At 42.5% G+C, this 14091-nt stretch overlaps 1 protein-coding gene and 1 long non-coding RNA gene across 5 annotated transcripts in view; one reads left to right on the top strand and one right to left on the bottom strand.

The window, feature by feature from the left end:
* The window catches only part of LOC309378491, a 60713-nt gene extending 59707 nt beyond the window's left edge, over positions 1-1006 (bottom strand). For all 3 annotated transcript variants that reach the window (XR_014172102.1, XR_014172103.1, XR_014172104.1), the window contains exon 1: positions 607-1006. This is a non-coding gene — a long non-coding RNA (uncharacterized lncRNA). The remainder of the gene's footprint in view (positions 1-606) is intronic.
* Positions 1007-1107: 101 nt separating this feature from the next.
* EEA1 (early endosome antigen 1) overlaps positions 1108-14091 on the top strand; it is a 53846-nt gene continuing 40862 nt past the window's right edge. The window contains exons 1-6 of one of the 2 annotated variants that reach the window (XM_081926572.1): positions 1108-1268; positions 6700-6792; positions 7095-7217; positions 12031-12158; positions 13016-13070; positions 13184-13249. In XM_081926572.1, the coding sequence (XP_081782698.1) occupies positions 1245-1268; positions 6700-6792; positions 7095-7217; positions 12031-12158; positions 13016-13070; positions 13184-13249 (489 nt within the window). In that variant the 5' untranslated portion in view covers positions 1108-1244. The remainder of the gene's footprint in view (positions 1269-6699; positions 6793-7094; positions 7218-12030; positions 12159-13015; positions 13071-13183; positions 13250-14091) is intronic. The other variant, XM_081926573.1, reaches the window with a different exon arrangement.

Here is a 14091-nt window from a genome sequence, read left to right as displayed (position 1 = left end):
ACTTCCTGTGATCTTTTGATCATCCAGTGAAGAACAGCCTCTAACTAAAGCAGAAAGAAATCATTTTACAACCCCCAAAATCAACAATCATTGAAATGCTTTCATTCCTTCACACCTTCCTGTCCCGTTTGTGGTCCTTCCAAAGGGATCTGTTTTGCTACTATGGGAAACAGGACTTTTGACTAGATAGGCCTTTTGTCTGATCCAGCTGGGCTCTTCTTATGTTCTTTGCTAATTGCAGGCGCCCATAAAACCACTGCTTTGTAAAGTTTTCAAGACTGCTTTGGTGATTAAAACAACAAAGAGTCTTGTGGCATCTTGCCTTGTTCACCGAGTCTGGTACTAAATGGAGGGGGTTAGTTCTCCCAAGAGCACAGAACATGGAATCCAAGAATTTATTCTGTGCAGAGACTGTGGAGCAAGACTGTGGGCCCGTGGGATCTGGAGTTAAGGAGGCCAGAGGAAAGTGTGGGGCTGATATTTACAGGCTTACCTCAGATATCTGAACGCCCTGGACAGAAAACTCACATATGCTCAATTTTCCTACATAGAGGCCTCAGGAGATGCCACCACAACTCCTATGTGTGGACATGGCTGGAGCCATACCTGGATCAGAGCACTCTACGCATGCCTAGGAGCACGCTTTCCTTCCGTTTTGATTCCTATCCGTGGCTGGATTACGGTAGGTCCTGGAAGCAGATCGTGGGGCCCGCTCCTCCTCACGGGCGATCCTTGGGCGCCTAAGCCCTGTCAACAGAAGTGGGGCGTGAGGATGAGAAACTTCTTCCCTCCGCCGCGCGTCGCTTTAGGGGAGGACGGCGGCGACGAGGAAGCGGCCGTTCCCGCCGTGCCTGAGGGAAAGCGCCGCCAATTCTACTCGCCCCTATCGGAAGAGACTTCGAAGAGCAACTCAGCCCCTCTTCCCCGCCTGAAACCCCGGCTCCTCCGCGGGGCGCACCGAGGAGGAAAGAGCCCCGAGGCCTCCGCCCGCCTCGCAGCCAGTCCCAGAGGGTGGCACCTCCTTCTGCCGCCGCCGCCGCGGCGCCGCCTCCTGCTCCCGCCCCAGTCCTGGCAGCGCCGCCTCCGCCTCCTCCTCTGTCAGGGAGCGAGTTGGGCCGGGCCGAGCGAGCGAGCCAGGCTTGGAGTGGCCCCGTGATTAGGGGATGACTCCCGGGAGCTCGCCGTGGTGAGCTCGGACTTGTCGCCGCCGCCGCCGCCCTGGAGGGGACGTGACCTCCGCCACAATGTTTAGGAGGATTTTGCAGAGGGTAAGAGAGCGGCGGCGGCGGCGGCGAGAGGGCGTTTCTTCCGCCGCTGCAGCGCTTGCCTGCCCGGGCTGGAGCAGCAGGAGCCGGAGCATGGGGAGGGACGGAGGGAGCCGCACTTCCTGGAGTCTGACCGAGGAACAGACAACCGGCACCTGACCGGGGTCTTTCCTTCCTCACGCACACGCCTATAGACACGAGCCCATCCCAGCAGCAGGCAACCTGGCTGCTGCCCGCTTCCTGGCCCTTGGGGCCGGCTCGCCAGCCGCCACTGCTGCGGCGGCGGCGCTTCCCTCACTTCCCTCTTCTCCAGGCCGTAGCTGCTGGTGCGATTAGGCCCTTCTTCTTCCCTTGCTCATTCATGGCCAGGGAAAGTGGCCCAGGCAACTGGCTGAGCTGGGCCTGGAGCAACAGGGGCGTCGGGCGATTCTGCCGCTTGGCGAGGCGTGGAGGGGGCACAGGACCCACGCCTGTTCCCGTGGGGGGGATTTGGGGAGGTGGGGTGCGCTGTTAGGTTTTAGGTCCCAGCCAAAGGGTTGGGGGCGAGACGAGGGTGGGATAGGGGGCAAGGAAGTTCAGGGCTACTGGGGGGGGGGGAGGAGGGCTGAACTACAGAAGGGGAGCAATGGGGAGTGCGAAGGAAATGGAGTCTCATTTGTCTCCCCCGCCCCCAATATGTGGGGCCCAGGCAGCTTCTGAAGGGGCTTCGGCCTTCCTCCTGCCCATCTGGTTCCAGTTGCCTTAGCAGACTGGCCTGGTGCGGAAGGCCTCCTGACACTTGACGGGGTTAATCACGGCTGGTTTCTCCCTCTGACAGGGAGGTGTCTCTGTTGAGGGTGGAAGGCATTACTCACTGACTCTTCCAAGGCTCCTGCTATTAAATATTGCAGCAGATTAAATCTCTGTTTGAAGTTGCACATGTTTGTATGCATGTCTTTGGATCTTGTACACTTCCCTCTGGGGTTGGCTGTGTTCTCAGGTGGGATAATAGTGGCAGTGTGTATTCAGTGGCTGACAACTGGTTGGGGCAGCACATGCCATTTGCCACTGACATGGACTGTGAGAGAGGAGAGGAATGAAAAGGGGGGAAATCTAGCAAACCAAACACTGCTGAGTCCTGTGCTTGTAAGTACAGTAGTTAGTAGTAGCACAGAGTCCATAGGACATTAGCCTGCCATGGTGGTCAAGTAATTCCCAGGGCTAGGGGAACTATTAAAAGCTCCTGACTAAAATATGCCTTCAGAAGCCATGGCATCCTCCATGCTCTCTGCCCTGGTCTTTGAAATTATATTCAACTGAAAGCATGGGGACTTCTTACCCTAGGATAAAAAAAACTGACCTAACATTCCTCTCTTCCATGATAGGGGGAGTTTTAAAACCAGTGGCAAACTGAATGGTGCTTAAAGTACTTTTGGGAGGCAGAGGCTCCTACCATTGTATTTGCTTATTTGAGTAGATGGAAGTGTCTCACATTCACATATGAGTTCATGATATGAACTTACACATATATAACATGGAACTACTACTGTGACCATTACTTCAGAGTAAGTACACCATCACCCTTCCTAGTACAGTCGTACCTTGGAAGTCAAATGGAATCTGTTCCGCTGGTCTGTTCAACTTCCAAAGCACGGCTTCTGATTGGCTGCAGGAAGCCAATCAGAAGCCGCAGAAGCCCCGCCAGACATTCAGCTTCCAAAAATAGTTTGCAAGCCGGAACAGTCACTTCCGGGTTTGCGACGTTCGGGAGCCAAAATGTTCAAGAACTAAGCTATTTGAAAACCAAGGTACGACTGTACTCTTGCTAATCACCTTCTTTATCACCACCTTTGATATACGCTTGAATACTGACATGTGTCAGATGTAACATACATAATAGAGGTGATTTCTCACCTGGCAGAGAAGGTCCTATGGCTTCTTAGCAATGTAGATACTTCAGTGACTCATAAATTAGCTCTTTTTGCCAAAAAGATCAGAAAGAAGACCCTGGGCAATATAGCAGTAAACTGTAAGGGAGTTGCAGAGATCTAAATGAAGACCATTATTTGTGGTGCAACACCCCTTTTGCTTGTATTTTTTATTTAGATTTGCCGTGGCCAATGGCTAGTACAATAAACTTATTTGGATTGGATTAGAGGTACAGAATAGTGGCATTTCTGCTTCACGTTTATGTGGTGAGAGTTTTCAGGCTCATATCCACAGTAATCTTGGGTAGTGCACAGTTATTTGACTTTCCTATTCTTCTGTTGACTTGTAAACCCAAGTTAACGCATACCGTATGTTGAATATCTTGCTAGTCCATGAACACTGTGGCTGTCTTCTGTAGCTCTGCCCTTAATCTTGGTCATTGCTTATATTCGAAACTGTCTTGCCATCATGGGCATAGCAGCCACCCCCCTAAATCAATCAAAATCAATACAAATCTGAGGTTCTACCCCTCAAACAAAAGCCTGCCCCCCCCAAAAAAATCCTGGCTATGGCAATGCTTGCTCTTATCTGTCTTGCTAATTATTTCCTTTATCACATGGTGATATTGTGAGGAGGCCATAGCTCATGCTATGCTTATGCCAGTTTCGGTCCCTGACTTCACCAGTTAAAGGATCTGTGATGGCAGGGCTTGGAAAAATATCTATGGATTGTACTGAGCTAGATTCATTAATGGTCTGACTTGGACACTTCAATACTTTCATATACACCGGGGTATATGGGGAGCATTGGTTCAAGGGGCCAAATGCAGCCCCTCAGGACTTTCCCCAGGCTACATCCTTCCCTCACTTTGCTCCACATCCTTCTCCACACATGCTGGAAAATGTTGTAGAACTGTAACAATGCCTCTTGCTTGGCTGGAGAGTTGTACGTATGGAAACCTCTGGCTTTTGCTTGGCTGGACTGTAGCCTACAATCCAAAGATAAGAGTAACATCTGTTTCCCCAAGCCCTGATGGTATGCACCCAACATATAAAGAAGATTGACCATGAGAGAATGTAGTTTTGGACTGAAAAAAGGTTACTGACACTGATATGAAATATATCAGCACGCCAGTCAGTAAGAAAAAGAAGGGCTGATTTCTGTTCTGATGTTATGGAAGCAGGAGAAGGGACAAGGAAGGATCTTCTGTAGGTAAAACTTAGATATTGAAAGTGAACATAATAGAAACAAGAATACCATAATATAGAGGGGTTTTTTTCAGTTGTGGATTGACTCATTGAAGACCAAAGGTGATTCTTGCCTCTTCTGTGGGTTTACCTGTAAGCTGTTCAGAATGGTGTTGAGTCACTTAGCTCACCGAAAGAGAATTCTCCATTGAAAGAGAATGCTCCAGTCTTATAATGCCAGTGCCATGAAACACTAAAATCATGTGGTGAAAACTGCATCCTAGATGTTTGATACTCACTTTGAATGCTTAGAAGATTTTTGCGTAGTTTGCTGGTAATTAGCTTAGTTGTTTTTGATGAAGGAAGACTTACGTTTTTACTGTGGATTTGGTGAGATCTTCAAGATGTGTTAAGAGTATCTTTTATCACTAAGAGCCTGTTCTTCTAATGTGTGTACTTTATTGCTCGGTGCAATTTCTACAAGATTGTTATAGTTTGCAGCTAGCTGTTTCCTTATCTACTTATGGTTTCCCAGGTAATGACCAACTTTATATATAACAAGTGAAATAAAAACAAAAAAGGTACCCTCTGATGTGCTGAGCTAGAGGTAGTAAATGCATGGGAGGGCTGGATGAAGCCTGCCAAACTGCTGCCAAGTAGTCTTCCACCTGCTTGCTGAATTGGGTGTGCCTTCTCTTATCTGCAAATGCACCTCTTCTCCCTTTGGCACAGTGCCATTGCTAGGTGCTCAGGAAACAGGAATGAGTACTTCTTCCTCTTCCTGAGCAGTAAGATCTTCTTCATAATGGTGCCGAGTCAGAGGAAGAAGAGGTACCTTTGAAGGTAAACAGATGGGGAGAAATCACCCCAACAGCGCACTCTCATCTCAGCCATGTGCACTGATGCAATTTGAAACTCCATCCCAGTGCTGGGCTTTGTAGAGTTTTAAATCTCTCCTCCTAGTTCAGTGCTGTGATAGAGAAATAGCCTCATTGCAGTGCTAGGACGAGAATGCTAGGATAGAGTAATATATGCCTATATATGCAGGGTTGCTTGCATGTATGTGTGTGTGAGAGAAGTGTATGTGTATGTGTGAGTGAAGCGTGCTTGTGTGCGCACACTATGCATCCATGTGATATGTGAGTGTGCACATTATTATTATCATCTATTACTAGGTATTTCATTTAAAAATTGCTTCCCATAAGACAATTTACAATATAATAAAAACCTGTGAAACAGTTGCATATATAAAACATTATGATTAGAACAACAGCAATATATAAAAGCAATTCAAACTCTGTGCAACTATCAGCTGGAATAATAGAAGGCTTGATGAAAGAGGAATGTCTTTAGTAGGCACTGAAATAAAATAAAGAGGGCACATGTCTGATATATAATGGGAGGTAGTTACAAAGGGTGGGTAGGAGGCCCCATGCATCTCTGCATAGGCACAACCACTTTGGCCGTGATCACTGTTGTGCACATGCTGAATCTTGAATGTGGTCCTTGGGCAAAAAAGGTTAATTGTCCCAACTCTGAGATGGCCCAGTTGCCCTCTTGTTGTTGATGATGATGGTGGTGATGAAGATTACTATACTTTTCCTTCATTTACAAGTGAAAAGTTTTCTATATGTGATTTCTTTAAAAAGATCAAATAAGTACTGTGTACATTATTGTCAATCAGATTTTCTTTAAAATATGGCACTACTGTGTCTGTTAAAATGTAGAATGGCTACCATATTTGAAAAAAATTAACTGCCATGGTAGCTTCAGTCTAGAGAAGGACAGGTGGAAGATCCATGCATTCACTAGGCCTTAAAAATGTTCAGCTGTTCCGCAAAAGTTTTTTTTTTAAATGCCACTGAACATGTTCAGTGTCTAGCATATGCACAAAATGCCTGTGTTAAAAAATAAATAAGTAAGGCGAGATCTATGCTTTAAAAACAAAGCTTGTGCTACAGTACTTCACTGAGTTGCTTATGGGAAATGCATGAAGCCAAGGCAACATACATGTGTCTTTAAACATCCATGGAACCTAGAGAATTATTGGACGATTGATAGTTTTTATTACACATTCTACTAATAAGATAAAGGTTCTTATTTTGTGATAGTGCCAACCTGTATGCTCGTTGCTATAGCTCTAACACTCCTGCTCAGTTTGTACATTTGAATATAGTTGGAGGCACTAGTGTAATTTCCTGTTACTTTAGAACAGAGAATTTAAACAATTCACATGTGCATCTGTTGCAAAAGATTTTATAAAGTATGACTGATTTAATATCTATTTATTTCTTGCAATACAGTAAGGAAATATATTACATCTGCCTTTTTGTTTTCAGACTCCGGGCAGAGTTGGATCTCAGAGTTCTGATTCCGATTCATCTGCAGTCCCAGGAAATGCGGTGGATGTCAACAATGAGAGCTCTTCAGAGGTACTGTATTACAATAATACATTGCCTTAGATTGAACTTAGATTTGTTCTAAACCTTGGAAAAATTGCCTAGGAATGCTTACTCCTACTTATTTCAATGTTCAGTGTTTAGTTGCATTGAATATCTTGCAATATTGCATAAAATGTTGTTTTGCGTTGTGTTTGGTTCTCCATTTGGTGAATCCCATATTTTGTATATATTTGCTGCCACAGAAAATCTGAGCATTGTGCTGTCTTTTTTGACTTTCAGTTTGCTTCCAATGTTTTAAAATATATACATGCCTAAAAGCAACTGTTTCGCAGGGCTTCATCTGTCCAGTGTGCATGAAAATGTGTGTTACTGCCACTGATCTGTCCAAACATTACCAAGAGCACGTTGGGATAGAAACAAGAAGATTGGAGCTTCGTGAACTGCCTACTGCCACTGTGGGTCTTGTTTATTTGGCTTCAGTGGCTTGGTTCTGGGATGCTTGGAAAAATAAGTGCTTTTCCTTTCTGGTTGCTCTGGTGTGGGCCCTTTCAGCTTTTCTGGATATTTCCTACTCTAGGAATATACAGGGTGTATTGGTGGTTGTTGGTTTTTTTAGTGGTGGTGGTGTTATATCCATAACAGAAGGCTAGTGCCAGATATTGTATGTCCTGACAGTGTCTTGTGGTTCCTTCTTTCTGATTTGCAGCTGCCTTTTGTGGAATGGCTGTGGTATCAAAGATTGGCATTTACATATTGAAAATAGCTTTGCATGTTTTTGTTCCTCATGTAGTTATTTGAACAACTTGATACATTACTTGAATTTTCTCCGGCATATTTCATTGTGAACTTACAGAACAGGATATAAAATCATTTCCCCATTTAAGTGTTTGTGGCTTGACAGACTTGTTCACTAGAAATTCTGCTTCTAGGTTTCTGGATATAGAGCTATATTGGGCAGCTTGGTCTGTGCTACGGACCAAGATGGAGATTTTTGCCAGAGCATTTCAAACCTGTAGAAGGCTGGAGTGGTGAAGAATCCACCACCTTCAACATGGCTCATACATAGGCAGCTGTAGTTTTGCTTGGGGTTTTCTATTGAGAGTTCATAGGCATACTAGGAAGGCATTACTACTTGAAGAAAAGTCAGGATTTTTTTATTATTTTTTTGTAGTGTATGTAGTGAAACCTCTCTTAGAAAATGTTACCTCTTATGGTAAAGGGTGATTTTTTTCGTCTTTTTAATAAAACACCAATCAATAGTAAAACAATTGCACTCAGGCACTGTCAGGAGAATCTGGGAATGAGCTCAAGTAGCTTTTGCACTGTGCGTTTTAAAAAGGTATTGTTTTCACGTACAATCAACAATTAGAATGTTGCAGTGTAATTCTACATACTAGCATTGACAGATATGGAGGAAGTTTATCTTCTCTCCTGTAGCTTCATTCATACTAGTATGCAGATTTTTTTTTTTTAAAGATGCACAGTAAATGGTGTAGTTTGTCCACCTTTGGTCCTCACCTGTGGCTCCTAGAAGCTGTCAGCATGTGACAGCTGCCACACTTTGGGAAAAGGCTTAGACTGGCCAGCTAAACCAGGTGAGGGTAGCTGGTGGGTTTTAAACTCTCATTGAGTTAAGGACTTCCCTTGCATGAAAAGACAGGCTTTGGCGGATTGAACAGACAAGACTAATAGTGGGGCCAATGGTCAAGAAGGCGGTCTTCAGGTGTTGTAGAAGAAAGTGAGGAGCAGAGGGGACTTGTTAACCCGGGAAGGTAGTCCATCTGGGAGAAGGAGAACTCTGATCCTAAACCTTTGCTGCCTTGCAGAATATCTTCAGGAGAAGAAAAGGCTAAGGAGTAAACCCAACACAAATCCTAGGAGTCCTTGTACATCCAGCTGGTGCCAAATGTATTGCTCTGCTTTCCTTTGGACCACATCAGTGAAGCTGGGTGGGCGGGTCTTGTTGTCTGGGCAGCCCAGGACCTCCATACACACTGCCCAGACTTGCGCTCTGGGTAGGTCACTTTGGTGCTGCTAACGCAGCAGTTTGACTTCACCCCCGGAGTTTCACTCCATTGTCTCTCGAGACAGACGGATGCCAACAACAGTAAATGTGAGTGGCTTGATCAAAGTGCTAAATCTTACATGTAAGTCCATTTTAGCTCCCCCCTTTTTTAGGCATGCCTTTGCTGAAATGTTTGGAAGAAAGCATTAAAAATACTGTACCATGCTTTTGCTTTGTTTGGGGCCGATGGATTCATCCTATCAATGTCTAAGGTTGCAATCCTAAACACACTTCATAGGGAGTAGGCTTTATTGGACACATTTGGAATTTGTTATGGGTGGACATTCGTAGGATTGTGCTGTAAAGCCAGCCTGTGTGGTATGAGCCGATAGCCCTTTATGAAAACATGTTTTAGTTTGTGCTCATTCTCCTTCTGCTAAGTTTGACCGCTTGTTGGAAGTGCCATTATTACCTCCCAAGTGAGATTTCTTTTTGTTGCCATCTCTTTTTGACCAAATGTTGCCATGTAAATCCTAACTAAATATAGTGTTTTTAAATATTAAATATTGTTTGCAAAAAATATTTAATATAAAAGTTTAGTTAACTCTGCCCTAGATAACAACATAATCGTTGCCTATCACTTGTGGGATCACCATAGCAACTACGACGTGATCTCTTAAATTTTAGCACATGAATAAAATTGCTAGTTGACAGCATTAAAATGTGTACAAACGTTTAAATTTATAGTCTTCCTATAGTTTAAGTAGATTACGGTGCATTGTTTTTATGTTAAATGTGTTTACTATTATTTTAAATCTTGGTCTTTTGCGTGAGAGAGCTGGAGTGTTTGATCCAGCCCTAAATGTATAAAACACGGCAGCCTTAGTTGTGCATTTTAGTTGCTAACGGTTGCCTGGTTGAACGTTGAGTGATCGGTTTGCAAATAAAATGGAGGACGCTTACATTTGAATGCTATATCTGCATTTTAGGTACCCATACTTCCTGATTCTACTTGCATATAAGGAAAATGTACTCTTAGAAGCAGCTCTTAGTGATGAAGAATGCCATGTATACAAGTGTCTTTAACAGCTTTTTGATCATGATGCAATTTTTTTTCCTGATAGGGTTGGTAAATACTTTTAAAAACATGTTTTCAACAATGTTATAATAGTTCACACCCAACAACTATTATTTATTTCCTTTGTGGATTGTTTTCTTGGAGGCATCTTGAAGTTATTTATGATACATTTACAATATATTACATAAACATTGCATATATAAAAACAATTTTAAAAATTACATATAATACAATTATAAAGAGTAAGGTAAGCTCTACAGTGAATATACAATTTGTTTTAAAGTGGAAGTCATAGGAAGGATGCTACCTACCTATTCTTAAAGGTAAAGGTAAAGGTACCCCTGCCCGTACGGGCCAGTCTTGACAGACTCTGGGGTTGTGCGCCCATCTCACTTAAGAGGCCAGGGGCCAGCGCTGTCCGGAGACACTTCCGGGTCACATGGCCAGCGTGACATCGCTGCTCTGGCGAGCCAGAGCTGCACACGGAAACGCTGTTTACCTTCCCGCTGGTAAGCGGTCCCTATTTATCTACTTGCACCGGGAGGTGCTTTCGAACTGCTAGGTTGGCAGGCGCTGGGACCGAGCAGCGGGAGCGCACCCCGCAGCAGGGATTCGAACCGCCGACCTTTCGATCGGCAAGTTCTAGGCGCTGAGGCTTTCTAGCATAAAGGAGGTTGGCAGTTAGCGGTGGTGCAGGTAGTAATAAGAATTTAATAGGTCAAAAGGAATTGCTGAGCTCATTCCTCATTATTAGTCTAATGACATTTTATACCAAATGTGTATTTACAGTAGACTTAGCTTGTTGGGTTGTGCTTATATGATCTATTCAATCTAGCAGTTATGGTGTGCTTGCAGAATTCAGTGTAGGTGCTTCTTGCTCACTTCTGTAGCATTGTAAAGCTCTACATGTGAATTAGAAACCCCAGTATTCAGAGAGAACATTTCATCAAGGAGAATGGGAAATCCACTCATTGGCATGTTTCAAAGACTGAGCCAGCAGTCTGTGCTCATTGGCCTATTTCATAAGTTCCAAACATTGTGTTTCCTGTTTAGAAGTGTTTTCTATTCATGTGGGAGGAAAAGCATGAAGCTTGAAAATAGAGTCATGTGTGGCAGTTGCCAATAGGGAGCTGCCTTATACTTTGGACAGTGGTCCCTCTTCCATCTCTTCCATCCGTGCTGCCAGGAGAAGAACTTTTGCAGCATTTAGTTTCTGCAGATTGCTGGCATAGCATTATGTATGAACCATAATCGTCATTTAAAATAAACATGTTCATCTTCCTCATGTATGCATTAGAGGTCATGGTTTAAAACAGTCATTTGTGGATCTTCGGGTCTCATACTTTAGCAGGGTCCTGTGCAACTCCAAAATTTGGCACCCCGCACATCTCGCCTTCCATTCTGCATAATAGTTGCTGCACCCCATGTGGCGACTCCTAGGCCTCGCTCCCAGTGTGACCGAACCCGTTGTGCTTCCCTAAATCCGACTCTGCTTCAATCCAGGAGTTATGAAGCTGTATTATTTAGCTAAGCAGTTTAAATCACTGTCTCTGCTTAATATGTAAGGCTAAGCCAAGCGTCTATAAAATGGAAACTTAAATGTTCCAGAGGTGTTCCTCCTGGCAGTGTGGAAGGGAAGGGGAAGGCAGAGTCTGTGAGCTTGAGTTTTTGTTTGGGCTAATTTTACTTCACTCACATAGTTCAGCATTATATACAAATGTGGCCTAGAGGTAAGTTTCCTTAGCTGTGTTTTTTTTGGCACAGTGTCTGAATTGGAGTCTGGAATCTGAATTCTGCAGAAAGATCCTATGGATCAGTATCATACATATGTTAAGACGAAGTGTAGACAAACCCAATGACAGAAGTGATATAGGTTTAAAATGTAAGTTAAAAGTGTTCCAAAAGTCAAAGTGGATAAGTATTGCATGTCTGGCATTGAATTAGCAATTATTTGCTTATCATATTCAAAATTACAATTATTGTTTACTACTGCAACTATTGCAGGCACATCCATCTCAATTTATAGTTTTCATTTGACTCATATTTATGAGTGGTTTGAAAACTGTATTGTTGAAATGCAGTTTTCTTGTTTCGTTACAGAATATTCTATATTTAGATAGAATCATGAATTAAAAGTAGTATAAAAAGCAAGGGAATACTATTAATTCTCCCCCTTATGTTACAGGGATTTATTTGTCCTCTTTGTATGAAGTCTCATGGATCAGCTGAAGAACTTTTTAAGCACTATGAAGCAGTTCATGAATCTGGTATTGATACAAGCCAAGGAAGAGAAACTAACATGTCTCCAAACAGGTACTAAGCAACACTAAGCAGTAATAACTTATCATAACGGCATGTTAAGCATGTAGTAATCTGAACATTGAATAATATATTGAAGCATGTTAATCTGCAGCAGATAAATGGTTCAGTTAAATGAAAGGATGAAGGCTACCAGTGTTAGAATCTTCAACAGCTTACATGCTATTCATTGTAGCAGACAAGGTACAATGGGATTTTCTTGTGTACCGTTTGTAAAAACTTGCTAGGCCTTTGAATTGTTCATCACTACTTATGATTTTTCTGTGAATGAACTTTTAGTGTACAATTTTTAATATTGATTTATTTTTATTATGCTTATTGTTGGTTGCTTCAAGACTTTTCTGGAAAGTAACACATAAATAAAACAAGTTGCTGGAGTCGCAAAAATGCTTTTCTCTCTCTATAATATTATATCATTGTTGTAGTAATTATTGACTGTTCTGGTTCCCCTTTTTCCCCCTTAAAATATGTTTTTCTTAAAATACATTTTTTTTTCTTAAAAGATGTTTTCCTAATGCTTCATGTAGAGAAATGACTGCATATGCATTTCAAAACTGGATTGCAGTACTAAGTTTATTTAACTAGGAAGTAAGTCCAGCTAAAGCCAATGTTTAAGTTTGGACTTAAGGTGCTTATGTTAATAAGTGTAGCATTTCTAAATATGATGGTTAATATGAGGGGGAGCTAATAGATATATGCTTAACTTGTATCTGGAATTCAGAAGACTAACTGAAAGTAGTTTGTTTGAATATTTCTCAGAGAAATAAATGTTATTTAATTTAACTGCAAAAATTTGTTTTAACACAAGTTCAAACATTATTTGTCTCCTCTTTAACATGGGATGTTTTCAGAGATGATGTAACACTACTACGGCAAGAAGTTCAAGACTTGCAAGCTTCACTTAAGGTTGGAAGTGTGCATTACTTGTGAATGCAGTTCTTTGTTTAAAATTAAAAAGTGCATTAGAAGATTGCTAAACCTATAAGCTCATAAAATGCTTTTAACTTCCCTTTGCTCAGGAGGAGCGATGGTACTCTGAAGAGCTGAAGAAAGAATTAGAGAAAGTTCAAGGGCAGAGGCAGCAAGTAATTGCTTTAAAAATACTTGAAGCAGGTTTACCACAAGCAGTTTGTTATCATCCTTGAAATGGAAGATTAAAACCTTTTTTGTAAGGCACGTGGCCTGATTCAGTTAGTTCCATAACTCATTTACTGAAGTAGTTTAAGAATATTGCATGTGTGTGTGTGTATCATTTAATAGATTTATTTAATAGATTTATTTAATAGATTTATTTAACCTGTACCAATAGTGGGGAACTTGTGACACTCCAGACACTGTTGAACTTAAATGCCCCTGATGGGCAGTTAAAAGTCCAGTAGCACCTGTAGGTTCACTGATTCCCCACCCCTGAACTATACAGTAGTAGTGTCAACAGTATGACCATCTACAAAGCTTTCATATTCATATTCTGGACCTATTCCGCCCCCTCTCTTAAGTCTTCTGTCCCTTTCCCTCCCATCTTGTTCTCTTTCCTCCCCATAGCTTCCTTTTCCTCCTACCACCCTTTTCTTCTCTATTGTCTTTCCTCTGCTGATCTTCTCCTTCTACCCCTCTGCAGTGCCAGTTAAGGAAGAATTGCTTGAAGTGTGCTCTTTTTTTTTAAACACAGTCTTAAAACCTGTGAAAACCAGATATACATGTACTGATCAAAATCCTATTAAAGACAAACCCGCCCCCTCTATTTTTACTGGGTGATATCCAGCTATGTCATACTTGGCATTAGGACCATAGAAATCAGTGGACTTAGCTACTTACGTTTATTGATTTCAATCAGCCTACTCTTGAGTATGAGTATTTGATATCACCTACTGATTCTATCTGCATCTGTCTTCATTTCTCTGGTCGCTTTGCCTCTCTCTGGCAGTTT

Source organism: Podarcis melisellensis, assembly GCF_964234715.1.
Source record: "Podarcis melisellensis genome assembly, chromosome: 10".
Lineage (NCBI taxonomy): Eukaryota > Metazoa > Chordata > Lepidosauria > Squamata > Lacertidae > Podarcis > Podarcis melisellensis.
This window is presented reverse-complemented; position numbering and strand designations above follow the sequence as displayed.